We start from the raw sequence: 24618 nt of genomic DNA, 5'->3' as shown, positions 1-24618 counted from the left end.
CCTCAGGCTCACTGCCAAACATACCAGCGTGCTGATTCTGCTCTCTTATAGGGAAATGTGGTGCCACTAGTTCCTCTGGTCAGGGTGTTGTATTTCAGGCTGACAGAGAAATGACTTTTGTCATGATGAGTCATCATAATGAGCTGGAGAACAGCCTGAGGGCCTCAAGCAGGGCTCAGCCTCACAGCCGGTCTGGACCAGAGGGGACTGGGACCTTGGTTGACAAATCTGTGTCATCTTTTATTGTAGGTATTTGCCTGTTTCATTCTTATGTAGCCCAGCTTCATGTCTGACATTTTAATCTAATTTTTACCTCATTATCTTGTATTTATTATTTTTAATACACATTTTGAATCACTGACTTGAAAGTGAACGTTGAACTTAAATTAAGTTTCTTGTTATTGTTGTTATTATTATTATTATTATAACAGAAGCCACTTTCAATTAAATTTAAAACATCACACTCCGGTGCCCAGAACACCTTGGATCAATTCCAAGAGTGATGACATTTCATCTGCCACCTCTTCACTTTGCCTAGTTTGTTTACATGAAGAATGAGAGTGCGTTTGCATAATGTGACACATGCATTCAAAACAGAACACAATACACTAATGACAGGCTTCCATTAGGCCACATAATATAGCAATGGAAAATCCGACTACCTGAGGTTACAGACCTCAGACCTCTGCACTGGCACACCAGCTAATGTAGTCTAATATATGACCAAACAGCTGCCATTGGCACTGGTTTTACCTACTAACATAACATATGCCATTTGTTACTAATATAACAATGCCATTTGGTGGACACGTTCATACAAAGTGCCTTAAATGCTAATGTGATCTATGAATGTCAGTCGACATGAAAGCATTGTTCAAACTATATCCGTTCGGTAGTGTGAAGTTTTCAAACAGGCAGACACTCAGGTGCAGGTGCATGAGATCCATGACCGCCCTATCAGGTGGACTAAGTCAGACTTCATCTGATAAACACTGCAAAGCAAACTAAATCGAATATCCCAGTGTAAATGCAAAGGTACTGTTTTCTGAAAAAGTAATACATGAATAAATATGTGTGTGTACAATGTGAGGTTTCAGCTCAAACCAGTCTGAATTCAAAAGTCAAGAACATCTGGCCTGTAATGCTATGAGTAATCTGTGTGCTATGCTGCATACAGATACTCAACACTTCAGAGGTGAGGTGGTACAAGCCCTCTTACTCATATACACATACAAATACAAATAACCCAGCCTGGTCATCAATCTCAGCCAATGTGTCAGGGACATACATAGGTGCACTCAGGTACTGATAAGAACTTTGCTCCATAACTCAGACAATGCCGCAGGTGTTAACTTGGGAGAATTGTGAAAGGTGTATGGTTGGCCTACGCAGATGTAATGCCAGGAAAGACGACACATTTCCCAATACTTGAAACAGTAGATAGGAGGTGTAAAATGTGTTTCATGCATTGGTTGAAGTACGAAAATACCAATATAATGTGCTGACCCATCATATAATGACAGCATATCTTGTCTTCTCTGTCTCATGAGTGCCAGTGTGTGCAAAGAGGGTTGTCAATGGTCACAATATTGCCATTTGCAGGATTAAGTACACTGAAATTAACTTGCATTGAAGACATGCTCAGTCAATATTTACAACATACAGTCACAGGTATGGAAGTCTTCAAGAGTAAAGCTCACTTGTAACCACTGAAAACATACGGAGCATTACGTTAAATCTTTGTGTTTGTAAGATGCTGGAAAGAAAGGCCCGCAGACGTGCCACACATACCTCATGTCATAATTTGTCATTTTGCAGGACTTCACCCGTGGGCAGTAAATGATAAACGTAATACACCCATTGTACCTCAAATAATAACCAGGGACACCCACAGATAAGAAATTATGTTGTTGTCTGACATTTATGGGTAGGGGGCTGGACATTCAAAATAGGTATAATAGAGCAAAAACAGCAAGAAAGTTGTCAGACAACCAATACAACATGGACAGGACAAGTGAAGGAACCTCAGTGAATCTACTGTTGGCTTTGATTCTGTTGGCTTTGACACAAGGTAGGCTCTACTGCTTGTAAATTTGGTATCCAATTGTACTAGAAAAGTGTTAAAAATCAGCCGAGAATGTGATGAAACATCACATTGTGGAACATCAACATTTCAAACCTACTCATAAATAACCAACCTGATTGCGAGATAACAGTTAAAATTGATGTATGATACCTCATGCTCCAAAATGACACGTCATCACAGTCTTCATAATGATCACTTTTGTATTTTTTTTTTTTTAATTGAACCTTTATTTAACCAGGAAGTCCCATTGAGATTAAAAACTTCTCTTTCAAGGGAGACCTGGCCAAGATCGGCAGCAGCAGCACAGATAAAAACAAATGGTTTCAGACAGACTACAATAAAAACAAATATATAATTATGCTTAAATCCAGCACTGGTGGCCTCCTCAGTCTGTATGCCTGCTCTCCTCCTCAGGTGTCCTGGCCTCCAGTGCAGTGGAGGTCCTTCCCTCCATCAACCCAGCCAAGGTGGGAGACACGGTGACCCTGGACCTGTCTCCTGTGTCGACCCTGAAGAGCGGGAGCTGGGCGGTGGGCGACTCCCTCATCCTCACCTGGCTGGGGGGCCAGCAGGCTGTCGTCCCCAGCCACAGCGGCAGGGTGTCGGTCAACCTCACCACCGGCTCCCTCACTCTGAGCTCGGTCACCGTGGCCGACTCAGGGCGCTACGTCGTGCAGAGCAGTGACCCCCTGCTCAAGGCCAACGCCACCATCACTGTTCAGGGTGAGACGAGACAGATCACTGCCTGTATTCACGGGTGCAAGTGACTAATTACAATGGATGTTGTTTCTGTAATTGAGTAGCTTTTTTGTGTAATTTTACTTTTTTGAGTATAGTAGTAGTAGTAGGTCGTTTTTAGTTCAGGTAACTTTTTACATTAATTTAGTTGATTTTTATACCAGTAATCTTACCGCTACTTATGTAAATATTTCAGGAAAGTAACAATACTTTTTCTACCCCTGCTACATTAGTAGTGGCTGGTAGGGATTCAGTGGATGGGTGCTTTCTGTCACGGAGGCTTGAATCGCAGCCTTCCGGGAGTCTCTCCATTCACGTCCTGCAGCCCATTTGTTTTTAGTCCTGAAGGCTTTGAGGAAACTGGGCATTGTTGAGTAAATATGACATGAGATTAGCTGTATGTGGGTTTTCCTGCGTTTTGTGGGGATGTTAGGAAATGAAAATGAAATGAAAAAACAAAAAGAGTAAAGTAAGAGTAAACTAGCCTAAGTAAAAGAGTAAAAGAAAGGTCTGCTTTCAGTCTGCATTACTTCTCATGTTGTCCCACAGAATTCTAGGGTTTATTTATTTATGCATTATGTCAATTAAGGACAAATTCTCATTTACAATGAGAGAAAAAGAGAGAGAAAGAGAGAGAGAGAGAGAGAGTTAGAGAGAGAGAGAGAAAGAGAAAGAGCTGCTGACAATTTGTTTATGTTTTTGCATTTTCCAAGAACAGGTATCTGATTAACTGGCAGCCAATATCTGATAAAAAGCAGACGTCATAAAAAATATTTATACAAAACTAATATATAAAGGTAGTGGCCAAACAGATTGTGATGTTCAAGGAGGATAACAGAGCATCAACCAATAAGGACTGAACTGAATTGGGATTTTGGATTGACAGCCAACCAATTTAAAACAATAGTTATAATGAAAACCTGCATGTGTTGTGGTTTTGCCCTTTTCCTCGCACGACTTGCCCTTTGCATAGTTTCTGTCACTCTCTGTCTCTCTGTTAACCCCCTCCTCTCCCGCCCTTTTCAATGTGTTCACACTCTTCTGTTCCTTATCTGCTGCACAGAGTTTGTTTCTGCTGTGTCAACACCTCCCAACGCCCCTCTGGCTCCTCCCCTCTGTTGCTTACCCACTACAGGGACAGGCAACAGCTTGATTTACAGCAGTATTCCACTTCATTTTAACATGGGGGTTATTCAGCACATGACCACCATAATATAAACTAATCACCAAGATCGGATGCAGCTGGGACGAGTTTGTAGCGTTCTGACTTTTACTTCCCATTCAGAGTCCATAAAAATACCTGAAAATTTACATTTAACATGTTCGTGAACAGATTCAACAACAGATCCCCCTACTGTGATTTTCAACTGAATGTGGATCCAACATTTTAGAACATAAATTCGCCAAATAACATTTTTATTGATATTTATATTGTACATGACGTACATTTTCAGGCTATTTTCATGGCCTCATTCAAATGCTACAAATGCTACAAACTTGTCTGCATCCGATCTTGGTGAGTAGTTTGGTAGTAAGACTTTCATGGCGGGCAAGTGCCAAATAAACCCCATGTTAAAACTAAGTGGATTATTGCTTTCAACACTATGATAAATGTCTTACTCTCTGTCATCCACAGAGCTGTTAGTGCTTTTCAAGAAACCTTTGCAAAGAATAGAGCAGGGTCTGAGTCTATACGATCACCTTTTGTTGTAAATCATTACACAAACAACTTGATAAATGTCTTATTCTCTCTTCGTCCACAGAGCCCGTTTCAAATGTCACCCTGAGGGCCAATGGCACCAACCTGATGGAGTTAAATGGTTCAGCAGTTCTTACCTGCTCTGTCTCCTCTGGCTCCTCCCTCTCTTTCCTCTGGTTGAATGGCAGCTCCGAGGTTTCAGCCAGTGAGCGAGTTCAGCTCGGTGACGGAGGCTCCACTCTCACTATAGTCAATGTGACCCGCTATGATGAGGGACCGTTCACATGCAATGTGTCCAATGGTGTCAGTGATGGAATCAGCCAGTCTGTAAACCTTACCATCATCTGTGAGTTGGATTATATCAACTTAATCATCATTCACTATAAATACTCACCTGTAATCGGTTAATTAAGAAGCGAACCACCCACTGTACACGCAAAAAACGTCCATCTTAACAAGTCATTTAGTCTCACACTCAACCTTCAAATTTAATTTTTGTTAAACCAAGAGAAAAAAGCAGTGCCAAAAATTCTGCCAGTGTGGTGACATAATTCCTCTTGTTTCTAATGCATTTTCACTTATTACAGGAATTTTCAGACAGATTAGTGCACTAACTATCAACAAAATGACAACAAGTTGATTTGCATTGGTAACTAATTCTCTAACCCCAGTGGCAGATTTTAAGAAAATTAAAATTTTAGGACTCAATAATAGACTAAATGACTTGTTAAAATTGAGATTTTTTGCAGTGTAGCTCTCCAGTGTAGCACCAAAGCAGCTCTTCATGGAAAACCACAGATCCATCTCTTGTTCAGGTCAAGCTTTTAGAAAGTTTGTTTAACTTTCTGTCTGCTTCCATTCTTCTCTCTCTCTCTCCCTCCCTCTCTCAGACGGCCCAGACAGTATGTCCCTTACAGTGAATGGGCAGAACTCTACTTCCTTCATTACTGGATCCAATCTGACCATGTTGTGTTCAGCCCAGTCCAGTCCTCCAGCTCAGCTTCAGTGGGCTTTCAGAGGGGAGGTTCTGAATGGGACGGGTCCGGAGTTGGAGCTGTACAATGTCAGCGAGGAGCAAAGTGGTCCATACTCCTGCCTGGCCTTCAACAACAGGACCAACATGAACAGCAACATCACCAAACACATCACCATAGCCAGTGAGTTCCTTAGTAACCTCCCTGTTTCTCCATCCACGCATCCACAAGCTCATACTTCCTTTGTTTTGTCTCTACAGAGTCTCCACTCTCAGGAGCAGAACAACAGGCAGTCAATGTGTGGCTCCTTCCCTTCCTGTCATTGGTTGGATTCTTCCTCTCCTTTACAGGTAAGTCCTACAGTGACTTTGTTGAGATCTCTTCTGAACATGATATAATAAGTGTGACAGCTCATGTGTGACAGGGTGACACCCATATGGTGAAAAGCTGCTTCCAGTTGAGATTTAACGTATATTTACCCAGTAACCTTTGCTATGTTTGAAAGCCAATAGCAGTGCAGCCGACATGGTGTGTCGGTCCGCAAAAAGGAATGTATGGAAGAATAACACTGCAACATTCAACCACAGTTAAATATTAACAGAAGGAGAGTGGGAAAATGGAGAAATATGTTTGACCACCATGGTATCATACACTACGCTATGGTGTAAAGATTAGCACATTGTGACTAATGACTTTATTTCACTGATTTTCCTTCACAGACTTTGGTGGCCCGTGGATGACTCCGACACATTAGTCAGATGTGATGAAGCTGTAAACAGTGTACCATTGTGTGTTCAAAACCACTTTTACATTTCTTAGCTTGGTAGAAAAGAGAAAAAAGAAAACTACATACCACATTGCTCACTATCAAACATTGCACATTATTCTAGGCTTTGGTCCTGTACAAAACAGATGGAAAAATAACTTTTACAGCTTAGACTTAAACTCCATAATCAGGTTGATTTTGTTTGTTTGTTTATCTGTTGTTATTTGTAATAAAGGGAAATCCTATTACTTTATAAAATGCATTAATTTCATACAGATTCATAGACATACTGCAGAATTCAGTGATGAATAGTAAAATGTTATTGCAAGCAAATTTTTATTAATATGAAGTATTTCTGTCCTTGAAAAAATTTCCATGATCAAACAATGACTTCTGGTAGATAAACAGTACCTAAAGTGGGCAGAAACTACTTTGCACAACCACAAACACAGAAAGTAAGTGCGGGTATATCAAGTGTAAAACAAACACCTCCCTGACAGAAAAAAAAAGGTTTCTTTTCATTTTCAATTGAAAATCTCAATGTATTTCACAAAGTACAAAGTACAGTTAAGGGGTTGTATGCCTTGAGTAGCGCTCATAATATTCTCCCTGAATTATGTCATTATTTAAATAAGATAAGGACATATTCAATGAAAAGGTGATAAAAAGTCCCTTGATGTTGTAATACTGTAGCTGGTCTGTATGTTAACCTTAAGGTGCGGCTGTAACAATGATGAAATGTCCTTTTTGTTGTGGTGCAACACAAAGTAGATGTATCAAAATCCTCAATCAGTGCTCAATGTGTGTCCGCTGACTTTGGACTGAATCCCGCCAGAGCTTTCTCTCCTGTATCTCCCCCACTGTCTCACTCACACCTCTCCTGCTGTTTATTCATTCATTTATGCTGTCTAAATTAAGTATAAAAATAGTAAAGCAGAGTCACTTTCCTATGATAATATTAGATTAAACAGAAAAGACTTTACTGAAAATTTGTACGACCTCATAAAAGACACCTTTAGTATATACCCTTTAGCTATTTGGTACCCATGAACTTTTCTAAGGCCTTAGGTCTTAGATCTTTGTGATCTCCTTTGTTCTTGGACAGATAAAATATTCACTCTGTCTTGGCCTTAATGTTTAACCGCAGGCCTTCTTTGGTTAGAGTAAATAATCGTCATCACAGACATGTACAAAGAAGTAAACAGACTGGGTGATAATATGTGTGTGTGTGTGTGTGTGTGTGTGTGTTAGAGAGAGAGAGAGACAGAGAGAGAGGGAGAGATAGGTCCAGTGGAAACAAAGATATAGAATCCTGTCAATATTGTTGGTGGGGAAGTAGCCCATTAGCAAATATAGTGAGACAAAGCTCTGCTGATAGACAGAGACTCTGTGATTGGTATGGATGTAGAAGTGATAACACACACATTTAAAAAAAAAAAATATGTTCCAAAATGTGCTAAGTAAACTTCTAAAACCTCAATATATATGTCTCTTTTCATGCTAGCAGTCTTTTCCTTTGTAGATGTCTCAATTTTCCAGTGTTGGATATCAATGTTTACAAAAACTGTATTCATTTTGGGAAGTCGTGTCAAGTGAGCCTATATTTTGCATCGAAGAACACTGTTGAACATAGAGTCGTATATAGAGTATTATTCCACAGCTCTTGAGTTACACTTCCCAGTTATATTCCTAGCAGTAAATGGCAGAATGATGCAGGTTTACAGTAAATCCTCATGGACACTCCCTATTGTGTGTACAAGTAACATATCGAAGTGGGCCGTGGCAAAACAAGGTGTGGCTGGGAGGACCGAGAGGCATATGGCAGACTGGGTGTAAGCATTTGCATCATGAGAACTGAAAGCCATGGTATGATGCAGAACAAATATTTGCTGATCGGAAGGCGACTGTGACCATACAACATCTACAGATCTGAACTTATCAAAGGCAGAGTGAAGTCCTTTTAGCTGACAGGAAAGTCCAGCTCATTTCTGATCAAAAGGGCTCCAACTGAAGCAGTAGTATGGAGCCTCCACTGGTGTCTGTCCTAATCCTGGCAATTATAACCTTCGCAACAGGTAAAGCTGAATTAGTCACAGTTTTTTTTTTTTTTCTGAAAAATTTTATTAATTCAGTTGTATAAATTCAGACAATGTTCACTTTAATTTGTCAGTTTATTAAACTGAATTGTAAAATCAAGCAGTTTCAAAATTGCTGTGCGGATATATTTCAGTGTATTCTAAAACATTTCAGCTAATATATCAGCAATGTTTGTGTGGGGATAATAATTACGCTTGTGGGTCAAATTGAACTGATCTTGACTCAGTGTATTCTCCTGTCTTTCCAGATTACGCTTGCAGCCAGGAGATATATGCCTCTGAGAACCCCTTACCTGTAGGCAGCACCGTCACGCTTTCCAGCCAAACCAGAGTCACTTTAGGGGCATGGCAGCACGACACAGATGTCGTTGTATTTATAGCACCAGGGACGATTATTCTAAATAATGCTTGGAGGGACAGGATCACATTCAATTCTACCTCCTCAGACTTGTCCATAAGGTCACTACAGCTGTCAGACTCTGGACTCTGGACATTACAGGAAATTAATTCTTTTAGTGCTGAGTTAACACTGTCAGTCCAAGGTAAGTGACCCAAGACCACATCGCTCTCACTTTTTATACTCCAACTTGCTCACTCACTCATATACTTCCTTGCATTCTACATGTACATGCCAAGTAATGTACATACTCACACACACACACACACACACACACACTCACAGACCCACGCAACCTCTCTCTCTGTCTCTGTTTCTCTGTTTTTCTCTATATTCCTGCACTGTTATTGTGAAGTTTGCCAACATTCATTACGCCACAATGAAATGCTAACATGAACTTATGCCAGTGTTTCCTGATATCTTTACAAAGTTGACCTTTTGTGCTTTTCAAGACACCTTTGCAAAGAACAGCGTAGGGTGTGAGTCTACAAAACTGTAGCATTACGATCACATTTTTGTTGACTGTTGTTGATCAGTCACACATACAAACTTGATAAATATTCTCTCTTCATCCACAGAGCCCATTTCAAACGTGACCCTGAGGGCAAATGCAACCAACCTGGTGGAGTTCAATGATACAGCAGTTCTCATCTGCTCTGTGACCAATGGCTCCTCCCTCTCTTACCTCTGGATGAATGGCAGCTCCGAGGTTTCAGCCAGTGAGGGGGTTCAGTTCGGTGACGGAGGCTCCACTCTCACTATAGTCAGCGTGACCCGTTATGATGAGGGACCGTTCACATGCAACGTGTCAAATGCTGTCAGTGATGAAATCAGTCAGCCTGTACATCTGAACATTAGCTGTAAGTTTGCACTGAAAAAGTATAGACAAGGATATATAACATCTCCCCTATCCTAACATCAATCCCTAAATCCACTTTCCTCCTGTTCCTTGCCAGATGGCCCCAGTGACCCGACCATGACGATCATGCCCATGAAGGGGGCCTACAAAACGGGATCGAACATCACACTGTCATGCTCGGCGGAGTCCAACCCTCCAGCGAAGTTCCAGTGGCTCTTTGACGGGATGTACCTTGACCAGTTTGGCTCACAGCTTCAACTGGAGAAGGTCAAAACAAACCAAACAGGGAGTTACAAATGCCTAGTTCACAACACCGTCACATCCAGGTTCAGCAGCGCGAGTGCAATGGTCAGGATTGTAGGTAAGGGTCTTATGTATTTTAGACGGTGAATCTATAATGTGTACACTGTTAGTTGGAAGGTTTTTAGGTTTAGTGGGATATATCATTCAATTAAAAGTATTAAGTGTGTTTGAAATTAAATCACTCCTCCATTTCCTCCCATAGAGCCAATATCAGCAGTTGTGGTGAATCGTATTGGCGGGCCACCAATACTGAATGAGTCTTTCACTCTGCACTGTGAAGTGACTGGACCCGCAGACTATATTTTCTGGTGGATGAATGGTCAAGTCGTTTCCACTAACAACGCAATAGTCCTTGATATGGACAACAAGACCTTGACTCTCAACCCAGTCCAGCATTCAGATAATGGATATTATCAATGTCAGGCTTTAAATGCTGTGAGCAACAAGACAAGCAGTCCATACAGAGTCCATGTAAACTGTAAGTATCCTTAACTATCTATCTATTGATCTATCAATCTATCGATATATCTATCCTTTATAACCATATGCATATACATACAAAGGGTTGGGTAGGTTACTTTAAAAATGTAGCCTATCCCATTACAGCGACTAGCTACCTCATCAAAACTATAATCACTAACATAATCCGGAGATAAGGGATAATGTATTCACATTAGTTTTAGTCAGATTATATTGTCATATTCAAGTTCAGGAAATTTACTTCAGGTTTGCATACACACACAAATTTTCTTCTCTACTACATTTTATGAAGACGTAGAACACCTGACACTAATTAAATGGCTTTCTTCTGAGTTTCCCAGAACACATTTTTCGCAAGTATCTGTAATCAGAATACATAATTTTTTAGGTAACGTAATGGATTTTTTTTTTTTTTTGCATTTAGATTACGTAATGCCATGCAAAGTATTCCGTTAGACAGACATATACAAAAACGTAACCTATACTCAACTGTTTGTTAAAAGTTGGACCAGGGAAACCAGTGATCATGGGACCGTCCATGTCCCTGATAGGACAACATGTGACCTTCAACTGTTCGGCATCATCATATCCTCCCAGCCACTTCAGCTGGTTCTTCAATGGTTCCCTGGTGGCTAACACCTGGGAGTTTGTGATCGGACCTCTGACCTTAAACATGAGTGGGAAGTACGTCTGCAAGGCCTACAACAACATCACCGGCCAAAACAGCACTGCATACAAGATGCTCACTGTTCTCGGTAACATAGTGTATTTGCCATTAAACGAAGAATCATTGCAGTATAATTAATGGAGTTGCTCTGCTTAATTGCCGCAATCCTCTTATTCTGAATCATTCCACAGCTCCAGTGACCATGGCGTCGGTAAAAATGCTTGGTGCTCAGCCAATACTGAACCACACTTTCACTCTGACGTGTGAGACTGCTGGAGAGGTTCAGTCCATCTACTGGATGAGGGATGGCTGGCCTCTGTATGCTGACAGCAGACGAAATTTCTCAATGGACAACGCCACTCTCACCTTTGACCCCGTCCTGCTCTATGACAATGGATACTACCAGTGTGTGGCTTACAACCCGCTCAGCAAGTTGGCCAGTAGAAACTTCACATTGCACGTTATATGTAAGTACCAACCTTGAGCCCTTATGCTATTGGTATCAACATGGAAGATTTTTAAAGCTTGTGAAAGAGAAAAGTTTGGAATTTGACCCAATACCATTAAAGCAAACAAAAACACCCTCAAACACTTTAACACTGTTAAAAAAAAAAAAAATCCAGCTATTGGAGATGTACCTTGCAATTCAGGTCCATTTTGTTTTTGGTGGTGGAGTTTAATAGCAGAAAAAATTGCAATTATCTAAAACAGCAATTAATTATTGATTTGCATTGGAAACAAGTGACATTTTCTAACCCCATTGGCAGATTTTTTTTGGCAGATTTTTTTTCACTTATTTTAAGAAAATTATGATTTTAGGACTCAATAATAGACTAAACGACTTGTTAATATGGAGATTTTTTGCAGTGCAGTATCAAAGACAAAGGGCTTTTTTCCAAATCCACTATTTTGCATCAACATTCAACAATCATACAGGGAGAAATCCGTCAATAGAAAAGGGTAGAGATACCAATTTCTCCACCGACAGTAGCCTCAACAGACCACAATGCAATGCAGCCACAAGACATGTTGCGTTCTGAGTAAGCAGCGTAACTCTGGACCGCTATCTATCGCTCTCTCCACCTACGCATATAGCCCACAGCTGAAAGCAACAAGTTCACGTCCATTCTCTCAGGGATTTCAAAAGTTATTCTGGCAAGTGTAGGAACTCACTAACTGAAGAACAAGTAGACAAGGCAGGTTGCGCAAGTGGGCACACCCAAAAAGTAAATTACAAAATCACAACAACTCCTGGAATGCATTGACCATCACAGATTGATGATATATAACGGTGTAAGAATATCCAAGGGTGGAATTTTCCTTTAATGCTTAGTATCGCACCGTATAAATGGCTTGACAGTTGTGTGAGCAAGTTTCCTGTGATGGTTAACTTAACATTTATGTGTTTAGATGGACCGGAGAAGCCGAATATTACAGGACCAGAATTAGCAATGGCAGGACACAGTGTCACTTTCAGCTGTTCAGCATCATCATATCCTCCCAGCCACTTCTACTGGTTCTTCAACGGTTCAATGGTGGCCAATACTTCGGAGTATATGACCAGTCCTCTTACCTTAAACATGAGTGGGAAGTACATCTGCATGGCCTACAACGTTATCACTGGCAAAAACAGCACTGCCTACCACATGCTCACTGTAATCGGTGAGTATTGGATGACCTTTGTTATGTTTCTGTATAAATGGGTTTTTTTTCATTTTCAAACAGGAAAGATAGCTCAGCAAACATCTAATTAACTATTTCTGTTGTCTTACAGCCCAAATAACAGATGTACAAATAGAGACACCTTTGAGGCTCGCCATAAACGGTTACTCATACATGCTAAGCTGCAATGTGACTGGACCTACTCAGCACGTTTATTGGATGAAGAATGGTGAGCCGCTGTATGCAGAATACAACAGAACTGTCCTCTCTATGGATAACAAGACAGTCACATTCAACCCAGTGGAACGTAATGACACTGGATACTACAGCTGTATGGCTGTCAATGCTGTGAGCAACATGACCAGCCCTCCATATAAACTGCTTGTGAACTGTGAGTATTAAAATTCATGGATTTATGCTAGGTGGCAAATTTACAATTGACGGGACAGTTTTATAGTGCATTGTCCTGAGCTATTTAAAGGTGATGACTTTGTATGTAGGAGCCTGTGCCCATAATCTCCTTTGTTATCACAGTCGGACCGGAAAAACCCATCATTTATGGACCAGCTGTTGCTGAGACAGGATATCATGTGGTCCTCAGCTGTTACGCCTCCTCAGTGCCTCCCAGCCAATTCAGCTGGTTCTTCAATGGTTCCCTGGTGGCGAATACTTCCATGTTTAAAACTGGCCCTCTGTATTTAAACATGAGTGGAGAATACACCTGCATGGCCTACAACAATGTGACTGAGAAAAACAGCACAAACTCCATGGTGCTCACAGTCATTGGTAAGACAACCCTTGTTTGCTTGCCTGTATGCTTTCGGTGCTGTTTTGAGATTATTCCACATAGCTATGTAAAACAAATATAGTGATCTAATTAATTGATGAAGCTTTTACCCTCCTAAGTAACTGTGCGTTGTGTCTACAGAGGGCATTAAATCAGTGATGGTCAAGCCCAACACAATTCCAATAGACGGCAAAAACCTCACTCTGACCTGTGAGGTTACTGGGCTCTTTGACTCTATCTATTGGATGAAGGACAACATGCACCTCAACATGACCAACTCCACCATCAACTCAAACATGTCCTATTACATTAAAAACAACTCGCTGCACTTCAGTCCAGTGACAGTGTACAATGACGGGACCTATCGGTGTGTCGCTACCAATGTCGTCGGTCCGCATAAAAGCCCTGAATACGAGCTACTGGTGAACTGTGAGTATTTCAGATCTGCTATGTCAATGCAGAGAATAAATGCTGATGAGAATAAATTCGATTTTAGACTTTTCTTAAAAACATTTTTCACCAGTTTTGCACCAAAACACAGTAACATTCATCATTTTACTGTACATTTTACTGACTGAACGTGTCTCTACAGATGGCCCTCTGAGAATGGATATCATTGGCCCAGACTCAGTACAACTGGGTTCAGTCCTCACTGTGTCACTGAAGTGCCATGCCGACTCTCGGCCAATCAGTGAGTACCAGTGGTTCTTCAACTACCAAACATCAGTGCTTCAGACTGGCTCTGTTATCACTATATGGGCCACAGAACGAAACGAGGGGAACTACACGTGCAAGGCCAAGAACCCTGTGACCAATATCACAATGTACCACACTAAAGCCTTTACCATCACCGGTGAGTCTTTGTTTTGATTACTACAGTATCCCCCTAATTAGTTCAGTATTGGTTTGTACAGTTTGGACAGTCATATTGTAATATCTGATGGGCTCGAGAACGAAACATGAAATACAGATGAAAATATTTGATGGTGATGACCATTCCAAAATGTAATATTTGTCAAATCTAACCTAATCTAATCTAAGCTAATTTAAAACTTCAGTAATATTCAACAGTGAGTTTTACATTTTATGCTAGCTATCATTTTTTCATAGTAGGTTCCACATAATGGTGAATATCCCCTAATGAAACTTCTCTTCACTTTCCTCTCCTCCATTTCCTACCACATGTCCTCTGTCCCCGTCCCTCTCAGACCACGCAGCCGCCCTCCCACTCCAGTCCCAAGGTGGTTTGATGCTGCTGGCTCTGTTTGCCTTGTCTCTCCCCGCGGTCAGCGACTGGCTGTCCCACTGAGACTTCCACAGCGAGAGATCCAGTAGGATGGAAAGGCCTCTTGCTCCCTCTACAGTCCTTTTTAGAAACTTAAAAAGAATGGGTAGGCATAGTCAATATTGTTAGATCTGATGTTTTTGTCGAGGGAGGCCATATTGCCAGTTCTTGTAGATTTTGCTGGATAAACAATCTATCTTTTTTTTCAATGAAACTATGTTGTTACTATTGTCATTCTCATGACAATCATGTTCGCTTTCATCAGATTAAACATTAGCGTTCTCATTGACAGTGAAAGGGCAAAACCTACTTCTTACTATTGCACTGCCTAAGTCTGTTTTTATCCTTTTTGTTCTATAAATATTTATTATTATTGATGCCCTGGAGTCAGTTTGATAAAGTCTTTAATTTGTTTGCATAATTTTACAGACTGGACAGAAAGTACAGCTGAATTCTTCTAAAATACCTTCATACCTCAACAGTTTTGGTACTTGCTGAAAACCTTTTAACTTAACCCCTGCAGCTTATGTGTGTGATGCCTAATTAATTCCCTATAATTATTTTCATTAATTAAACATGAATACACTCATTTTCTTTGAGACTTTATTGAGGAGTACAACTCTTTGTGGTGATTCAACAAGTTTATGACATGCAATCGTGAGTCTTTTGGTGATAAAGAAAAAATATAAAGTGAATACAACAATGAAATATGGTTATAGTGATGATTGCAAAATGGTGGTTACAGAACAAAAGATTTTGTGCACTATTCAGATTGGGACACTAGGGGACTTTCTACTGTTAACTCCCTTGTTTAATCCAGGAGACTTGCAGGATGTCCTCTGATTCCCTGGTTTCGTCCTCAGGCACTTTTTTGTCACTTCCGGATTGAGTAAATTCCAGACATGCAGCAATGGGATTAGAAAAAAAAAAAAACACAGATTAAGTAGACTGGCTCAAATATGATTAAAATTATAAATAACTCTTTAGAAGAAACTTTAAGTTTCTAATCACATTTCAGGTTGTCCAGCGAAGAAACAACTAAATACTATACTAACACTAAATATGTAGTTATACTTAGGCTGTTTTAATTTTCAAGTAAATTAGCATTTCACTTCATTATTGCTTTAATCTCTAAATCTATGCATAACTCACATTTTCCAGGCCTGCGGTGGCGTTTGGCAGAGTTCTGACAAACGAAGCTTGCATTCATCCCCCCTCTTCTTCTCCCTGAGTCACACAAAGATTTCAAGTCACAAGGATAAAAGGGCAAGACTGGCAAGCCATGCAGTGAAAGGTTCTGTGTCTAGTTACTTGTTTTTTTTAACTGCCCCTCAAGATAATGCGATGCACATTGCTAATACTGAGACATATGCTAAAAAAAAGCTACAAGCTAGATTTATTGTCTTTACTATACGCCCTGGATAGCATTGCTTTCACCTTTAGAGTCACACAGTCTCTCATTCTGCCTGGGGCTGCTGATCGAATCCTCAGTTGTCAATGATTCTCCATTGGCAGAGGCTGCAACAGAAACAACCTTATTAAACTTAATGACAAAAATTGAAACAGATAACAAGTACAATCATAAAAACTCAATTATTACTCAATTATTAATGCATCAGTCCTGTGCAAAATGTGTTATCCCCACTCCTCAGATAATGTTCTCACATACCATTAGTGACTGTGCTGACACTCAAAGGCTGTTCATCTGTCTTAGGAATACCTTTGAAAAATGACAATAAAAAAATTATATGTATATAAAGTTAATTAATTAATTAATAACACCAAGTATTGTCTCATTCTGATGAAGTACACAATACCTTGGCTTTGGTCAATGAATGCTACCAGTACCAGAATGTACAGCGCAAACATCTTTGATCCCATGCTGTGGTAAGACCAGTACAGTAGCCTATATCCAGGTAAATATCCGTGTAAATGTGCGCTAACTTCAGGTCCCTCTGAAGGAATGAAACGGTTGCTATTGTGGCACCTTATAAAGTTTGGGGGCTCATAGGGCAGCAATGAGCTGTTCATTGATTGCCACAATTCTATGAAGCATGTCTTTCCCTTCCCGCACCTTTCCAGTGGTTTGCTGTGAATAAGATTCAGCGGAAAGATGTACCTTTGCCAAAACAACGGCTCACACTGTTGAGTAATGGCTTGTAGGCATGACAGTGTGAGAGTGTGGGACCCACATGATACTGACCTACAGTATGAAAGAATAAAATGAGCATTCAAATACCAAATGTGCCCTTGTTCTCTAACTCCCAAGAGAAACTTTTCATCGCAAACTCTCAGTATCCGTTAATATGAACTTCATGTGAAAAGAGTGTCAAGTATACATTTATGCTTAAGTATTTTCAAAGTGATTATCCAACAATAACACTCGTCTTTCACCACTCCAGGCTGAAGAGATTCTGTCAACAGGACACAGCTGTCCTACTCTTTACTCAACAAGTTACGAAAGAAATCAAAAGGAGCGTTTATCTGCCCATCTAATTTGAGGTTCTGTTTGTTCTGAGTTGCACTGTACAACTCATATCATGGATCATTTACATTCTTTCATGGCACAACCATTTCGTGCTACGTGGATATTCTTATTATCAGTCACAGTTGGGTACTTCAGTTGTCAGCATTGTCAACACCGCTGCCCTGGAAACATCAGCGGCGTATTTCACAAAGCAGGATTAGAAAGTTAGCCAGATATCTGTGAAAAATATTATGCCATAACCCGGTGATACTGATTTGAATCTGTAAAACAAAACTTGTGACCTGTTCACCCTGATATCAAGTTTCAGAATGAGACAGCTCTTGATTTGTTGATTTATTTCTCTGCTTTAAGCTTAATTCAACTCTCACAGATTCCTACAAACTGCTCACACTATTGTATTATTGTTTTAGGAATAAAACCAGTCAACCAAAGGCAATAAATCTTTAGTTAACCTACTCTGAGTATGTGCACTCTTGATGAACCTGGTGGTTAGTGAGAAATGTTGAAACCTGACGATATTGCATTGCATCAGTGACAATGAATGCATCTCACTCAGTAGTATCACAATAATCAGACTTAATATTAGCAAGCAATAAGCGATACCAAAACCATCTTAATTTCATGTTTAATGCATTCTTACATCACAGAATCAGCCATCCCTGAAGCATAATTCAAGTTCAGTAACACAATCCTTATCCAAGAGGCTCATAAGCTATTTAGTGTGAAGTAAAGCCTTTTAAAGGGTCTAATAGGCTATCAGGGCTTAGAAGAGATTGAACTTGAAGCACAAGCTATAGATACACCCATACAACAGTTTAACAACCTACTCAAATACATATAATATCTTGGCAGCAAAACAAAGCTTCTCACATCAAAATCCGTACTCCAATCATAAGCATGTGTGACAATTGAAATAGGGAGCCAAAGGTAAAAGGACAATAATAAGATAACATGTGACATCATAATCAAAAAGTGGAGAATAATGGTCAATTGACTACCATGTTTGGACAAAATCAAAACATTTGGTCGTTTGAATGCACATAAACAAATGAGTCCACATCAAAGTAAATAAAACTGATGCCAAATAAATGTAACTCATGGAACCGAATGGAACTGAGAAGGCAAAACTGTTGATTATAGCAATTTCCTTACTATAGTGAGGGCATATCTTTTCTTTTCTTTTAGCAGACATATCCCGGCATATAGTGCAGCACATTTAACTTGTGATTGCAGCATAAACACAAAATAGTCTATGGTCCCATTAATAGCAACAGTGGTCACAAACCCTGGCCATGGAGAGGACTTGCACGAATAATTCTTGCAGCCCTTAACACTTAATCTTTGATTCCCTCCATCATTCAAGGTTTTAATAAGCTAATAACACAGTGTGACGCTCTCCAGAAACAGGGACAAGGACCACTGCAGTAGTGTTAGTCTGTGCCCTGGACAGTCTGTGGATGGTTAGTTGTTCCTCAGTTCTCAGCAGGCTTCTCTAGCATGGACTTGAGATGGGCATGCAGGGGTTGGCACACAGCCTGGTAGGCCTGAGGGGTCAGATGGAGGTAGTCATACATGTCCTGGTGGGAGATGCTACCATCGGAGTGGACAAAGCCAGGGTCCACATTCAGGAAAGAGGCATGGGGCAGAGAGGACACCGCCTCCTGGACCAGATTGTTGACCTGGGCATTGCGCTCCCGCAGAGGGTTGGGCATCTTTCCCCTGGGCAAAACCCCCTGGGAAACAGATGCACAGATACAGCAAAGTCTACTGTTAAGGTTGTCAACAACTGTAACACTCCCTGGTCAATTTTCATTTATAATTATTTTAGGATTATATGCAGCAATGTAAAAACTGTTGAATTAAGGAATAGATCACCCCAAAATGAGAATTCAGCCTTTATCTACTCGCCCCCATGTCAGCTGAAACTGCACTGAAGTTCGTAGGATCATCAAACACACAGTAATTTAGCCCCCACAATTCCACCTCATCTTTTGACAGCTCCAAAAAAGTTCCAATAAATACCGATAAAAAATTGATCACAAGAAAAAGACTGAGCTGGAACTAAATTGCTGTGTGTTCGGTGATCCTACAAACTTCAACTGACATGGGGGTGAGTAGATAATGACTGAATTTTCATTTCGCAATTAACTACTCCTTCAAGGAATGCATCAGGAAAACCTACGAGTACAAGGGTGTGAGCATGGGGTAGCTTGTTCTTGATGACTTGGACAATGGCCATGATGCCTCCGCAGACCTGTTCAGCAGTGTGACCATGATTGTTGGTGCCTACCCACAGCACTACAACCTGGACAAAGGAGAAAGGAACACATAAATAAATAAGTTCACTTCACTGATCATTTTGGTTCAACATGGTTCAGTCTATGGTGTAACTTTTGCTAAAACAGGCATAGCTATGTTCTCTAATTTTGGCAGCGATTTTGACCTTTGGGCTGATGTTATCCAATTCCCCGTTGCTCATTCTCCATAGTACGTGTTGTGTGGCATCACCTCCCACCCCAAAGTTGAGGGCATGGAGAGGAGAGAACAGCTCCCGCCATACCTGCAGGCAAAACATGACAACAACGAGCCTAGAGTATGTCTACATGTTAATGAATACAGAATAAACAGTCACAATCAACTAACTCAGAGTGTGATTACGTCCAGGTTTGTATGACTACTTGGCAAATTCCCTACTACTGTGTATATAACACTAGACACACAAAAGTATTGTTACCCCAAACTGGTGCAAGAGCTGAACAAGAGAGTCTCCAACAAACACCACATCAGGCTCCTTGTCTTTGCTGTCAGACACAAAACGGTTGTGCTATACAGAGTAAAGGAGTAAAAAGACAACAAATAAATAGATTTATTTTCAATACCAAGTAGTTACAAGGTACAGTATCTACTTCAATCATCACGCATGGTATGAAGTCACTCCCAACACGATAGCGACAATACAGACAGGTGAATTCTGACATTCAATATGACTGCAGTTTAGTTGTGGGTATGCATTATAATATCTAAACACTACTGGAGCAAGTCAGAAATACGAAATACGATACCAAAGACATCCATCGTCCATCTCCCTGTGTGTCTTCACAAGGAGTGGGTGTGGCGGCTGGGTTTGGGTCTCCTGCACTCATCACTTCGCTATTTTTGTGGGGAAAACAGTCACGTTAGCATCTTTGCTACCATGCGATGGAATCAAACCAATAAATCAATACGCTAATACGCCACCAGATATATAAACAGTGAGATAACTGTCACGCAGTAACAAAGTAAGTAATTTTATCATGTACGAGCGTATTATGCACATTAAAAGGGCAAAGTTTCGTATAGCGGTTAAATTCAATAGCATAATAGTGAATATACCATAATAAAAACGCCAACAAAATACCGTAATTTTATGGTTGGTCTCCCAATTCAGTTCCTGGAAGTAAAATTTCACTACAGCTGAATGTACCATCGACCACCATGGGTGAGTACAAGTATATGTTTTATATGTATTTCAAATTGTGCCCATTATATTATCATTATTTCACGTTTTCTTAAAATAAACTTGTTAAGAGAATGATATGAAATAAATAAATAATAAGTAGACCATTCTTCAAACGTTTAAAAATGTAAGAGATAAGACAGGTTTACCTCCTCGTCGATGTAAGTAGAGTCGCCCGATACTTGGTGTTCGTGGGAGTTCTTGCTGCGCGGAGAAACCCCATCGGCGGCATGTTGCCGAGCAACGTGAGATTTAAATATAGCAACAAACGACTATGTGACATTTGGGTAAGCAACGTTTTTATTTACTAATGATACTAGATAATACAAAAATGGTTTGCTGACCGCTTTACTTTTTCCCTTTTTTGCCACATTTTGTAAGTTAACGTTAGTTATTTGTAGGCAGCTTCAATTGCATACTTTTTTCCACGTGTGCTTCAAGTTAAAGTGCACCTGTTGGCTAACGTTATCGTTATTTATTTGCTAACCACCTAACGCTAACTGTTAGCTAAATCAGTTGTCATTAATGCTCAAGTGGCTTGCTGAATGATCTAACGTTAGTTAGTTGACCTCACCAGGTGCAACATCCTAGATATCCTGTGTCATCCTGTATGTCTGCTTTTCCCTGAGTTAACGTTAGCTCCAGCCACTCTTTTACCAGCTTCCACGTTACTAACCTTAATTGCTTATATTTATCTGTTTCTAGCCATCCAGGTCAGCATGAATTATTGTTCTGACAGAGCCTTGTCAGACAAACAAAATGTTTTCCAACAAGCAATTGAAGACAACAGGTAAAAATTGTAGCCCAGTCAACACATCCACCTCAAACCATTATAATAAGACAGATGGACAGCACAGCCGCAAGCACAGCTGCAAGCACAAAATGAAAAGACTGAAGTCACGCAAGGAGAGGAGTCAGGTGAGAGGCAGTGGAGAAGGAGCATCAAAGAGCAAATCACATCACCATTGCCAAAGCAGTAAGGACGAGGCACGTCTCCATTACTGCTGCCAAAGTAACTCTCATTGTCCTCCAAGGAGAGATGCACAGTTTGCGAGGATTGTTCCTGCTGCACAGGAGCCCAGTATCATCACAGACAGCCGCCTCATAGGGCACCATGGTCTGTTCAACCATGAGGTGAAGTCTATTGACATTGAACGCTTGCTAAGCGAGCAGAGGAAGCTGGAAAAATGTGGACAGCATGGAGTACAGGAAAAGAACATGGCTGCTTCACGTCCTTTTCTAACATCTTACCTTCCTTCTCCTTGCTGCAGTAGTGATGTGGTGGTTGCTGATGTGAATGAGGGTGCACTAACTGAAAAGAAAGCAGACCCGGCTACAAAGGCCCTTAAAGTTTGCCCGGAGAGAGAGAAAACAACCGTTCAATCTAATAGTCAGCGATCAGATATCACACCAGGGCAGAGACCACAATACCAACTCGATCTTTCATTTGAAAGTGATAATGGCACCTTCTCATCTACAGACAGCCCCCCTGATGTATCGACAGCCAGCAAAGACAAAGAAAATGCGATGCCACTGAACAAGAAGGTAAAGAGCCAGTTGAATCCCCAAACTTTGGAGCACACCCCTAAGAACCAGGAGCCTCCTCACCACCAAATACAGAGTTGTGGTTTCAGCCCAAACCCACTTCAGCTCTCCAGCTCACCCATAGCCGGAACCAGTGACAGCTTTGACACCCAGCACCGGGGCGGTGGTCTGGATCGCATATCTAACTCTGTCAGCGCAGTGGCAGCGAATTTGTGTCACTGTCTACAGCTCCCGCTTCTGAGAAGGAGAGACTTGGTGGCAGAGAGCAGGGAGGTGCTGGTGCAGGCCCTGCGGGAGCGGCATGGACCCCTGCTACAGGAGAACCTCCTCAAGGTGCAGCGACGCCTCAGCTTTGGCACTGGACTAAGGGCAGTCCAGCTTCAGGATAAGGGACCATCCATGATAGGTACAGATGGGTTCTGGCCTACAGGTGAGGAGTGTAGTGCTCAGTGGCCTTGAGATTCTCATATTCAGAATGAAATATGGTGATTTACTAAATGTTATTAAATTATATTATGGTAACTTAAAGTGACCATTGTAGAGAGATGAAGGAATAGGCTATGTGTGATTTACTGTAATGAGGCATTTCACCTAGGGCAGGGCGATATTGACAAAATTAAGGATCACAATATTTTAGATCAAATGCCTCAATATCGATAATGTGATGATATTTTGGGAAATGAGTATCCATGCTTTCATAAGATATTTACACACAAGAACATTTTGAAAATTAGTAATGATCATTAGTAATCAGTAATGTGTAGCCTAATCAGTAATATGTAATATGGATATGATGAGCAGGTAAAGCCAATCATTGTTCATTTTACTCAGCCAGAACAGGATAATAAGTTCAGAAAATTGTATCGCTTTACTGTAACGCAGCCTTTAAGACCAGGAAGAAATTACATTTAAGTTATTTCACAATATTACGATAACCAAAATCCCGGATGATATCTAGTCTCATATCACAATGTCGATATTATATAATATATTGCCCTAATTTCACCCTTCCTATGAGATTTTAAATAGGTGAACAACAGTATTGATTGATATTAATATGCTTTTTGTGTTTTTGTTGCATTAAATGGCTGCTGTAGTGAGCACTGTACACATTATAGTTTGTTCATGGACAGTTTTTTCTCTCCTACTTTCAGATGCATTCAATACAGCGTTTCAAGGTGGCAATGGAGATCAGTCATGTTTCGACGCCCAGAAAACAGGATCTTTCAAAAGGAGGAGGAAACAAAAACATACCAGTGGGATGTCGCCACCGCAGCCCCGCCCGAGCCTGGACCAGGTGAGAGCTTAGGGTTTACACCAGTTAAGCTATATTCACACCTCCCGTTATTAATGTTGTCACTATGATCAGATAATTTCAAGGTTCTCATACTTAACATTTTATTCCAATAAATTGTTTTCTAATGTCTCTTGTGAAGACTGCGGAATGGATGACAGGCCCCAGTGTGGAGAAGGTTGGCGATCTGTTGTATGAGATTCTCAGACCTTGTTCCTCCTCTCGATTCTGCAAGGACTTTCAGCTTTCCTCTCGGGCTTCATCACCCAATCAGTTGTTTGCTCCCGCTCCCACATCACGTTGGGCAGTTCAAGCCTCACCACCTCAGCGCTGGGATGATGGATTCAATAGGGCAACGAGGAGAGAGTCAGTTGGGTTGGAGTGTTATGAAAATGGCTTTTTGAACCAGACCAGAACAGTGAGAGAAAGGAGCAGTGGGCCTGGATACAGTGAGAGCGGCAAGCAGCCCTTCCTTTATTACCCAGCAGGTCTGCCAGAAGGACATCCAGCAGAGCCAAGGCACTTCCCCCAGGAGCAAGATCCATTTGAAATTGACAGCCGTTCTTTTGTTCCTTCTTCCTATGCTCAAGTTCGCTATCCTCAGGAGAGAAACCAGCTCCACCCTTTCTACCATTTCAGTCAGCCTGCGACCAGGCCTTCCCTCCTGTCCCACCACACTGACATGATGCATTACCCCCCATCTCACATGCTCGAGAGAGGCCCTTCACCTCCCCGTCCTTCCTTCCCTAGCCCTGAGCACTGGTCCTTCCCTCCTATGAGACTTTACTAATATATGATGAGGTTTTGCATAGAGACATGCCTATGCACACTGCTTAGACAATCCTTTGTCAGAATAAATACTCTATGACTTCATACCATCAAGACTTTTTTTTCACAGTCAATGGAATATTCTGTTATGGTTATGTGTTGAGAAATACCCAAGCTTTATTAACAAACAGAGTGTTAAATGTAATGGCTAACATCCCTTACCTCTTT

General features: G+C 40.9%; 3 protein-coding genes across 4 annotated transcripts; 2 read left to right on the top strand and 1 right to left on the bottom strand.

Annotated features, from left to right (window-relative positions):
• Nucleotides 1-2001: 2001 nt before the first annotated feature.
• On the top strand, nucleotides 2002-15232 carry LOC139649622 (hemicentin-1-like). The gene is made up of 17 exons (XM_071526087.1): nucleotides 2002-2071; nucleotides 2501-2809; nucleotides 4588-4869; nucleotides 5414-5680; nucleotides 5773-5847; nucleotides 8608-8901; nucleotides 9335-9616; nucleotides 9713-9976; nucleotides 10121-10396; nucleotides 10902-11153; nucleotides 11257-11532; nucleotides 12476-12727; nucleotides 12840-13118; nucleotides 13262-13513; nucleotides 13656-13943; nucleotides 14107-14367; nucleotides 14723-15232. Exons 1-17 carry the CDS (start codon nucleotides 2002-2004, stop codon nucleotides 14821-14823), a joined length of 4080 nt encoding a protein of 1359 aa, XP_071382188.1. The 3' UTR covers nucleotides 14824-15232.
• A 2669-nt stretch (nucleotides 15233-17901) lies between these two features.
• Nucleotides 17902-20735, bottom strand: pafah1b3 (platelet-activating factor acetylhydrolase, isoform Ib, gamma subunit). 2 transcript variants are annotated; one of them, XM_071526101.1, is made up of 6 exons: nucleotides 20685-20735; nucleotides 20350-20437; nucleotides 20022-20111; nucleotides 19731-19847; nucleotides 19470-19592; nucleotides 17902-19020 (listed from the first exon to the last, which is right to left on the bottom strand). In XM_071526101.1, the coding sequence occupies exons 2-6, from the start codon at nucleotides 20428-20430 to the stop codon at nucleotides 18760-18762; spliced, it is 672 nt and encodes a 223-aa protein (XP_071382202.1). In that variant the 5' UTR covers nucleotides 20431-20437; nucleotides 20685-20735; the 3' UTR covers nucleotides 17902-18759. The 2 variants fall into 2 exon arrangements, with proteins under 2 accessions (XP_071382202.1, XP_071382203.1); XM_071526102.1 differs by having other exon boundaries at nucleotides 20660-20715.
• A 1575-nt stretch (nucleotides 20736-22310) lies between these two features.
• LOC139649621 (uncharacterized) lies at nucleotides 22311-24412 on the top strand. Its single transcript, XM_071526086.1, has 3 exons — nucleotides 22311-22758; nucleotides 23483-23625; nucleotides 23765-24412. The coding sequence occupies exons 1-3, from the start codon at nucleotides 22311-22313 to the stop codon at nucleotides 24410-24412; spliced, it is 1239 nt and encodes a 412-aa protein (XP_071382187.1).
• The last annotated feature ends 206 nt before the right edge of the window (nucleotides 24413-24618 follow it).

The sequence above is a fragment of the Centroberyx affinis genome, unplaced genomic scaffold, assembly GCF_046629955.1.
Source record: "Centroberyx affinis isolate AG114_WGS23_722 - 3 ecotype Tasmania unplaced genomic scaffold, CSIRO-AGI_Caff_v1 ptg001385l_1, whole genome shotgun sequence".
NCBI classification, from domain to species: Eukaryota; Metazoa; Chordata; class Actinopteri; order Beryciformes; family Berycidae; genus Centroberyx; species Centroberyx affinis.
The sequence above is the reverse complement of the archived record's forward strand: the minus strand, read 5'-3'. Positions and strand labels throughout refer to the sequence as shown.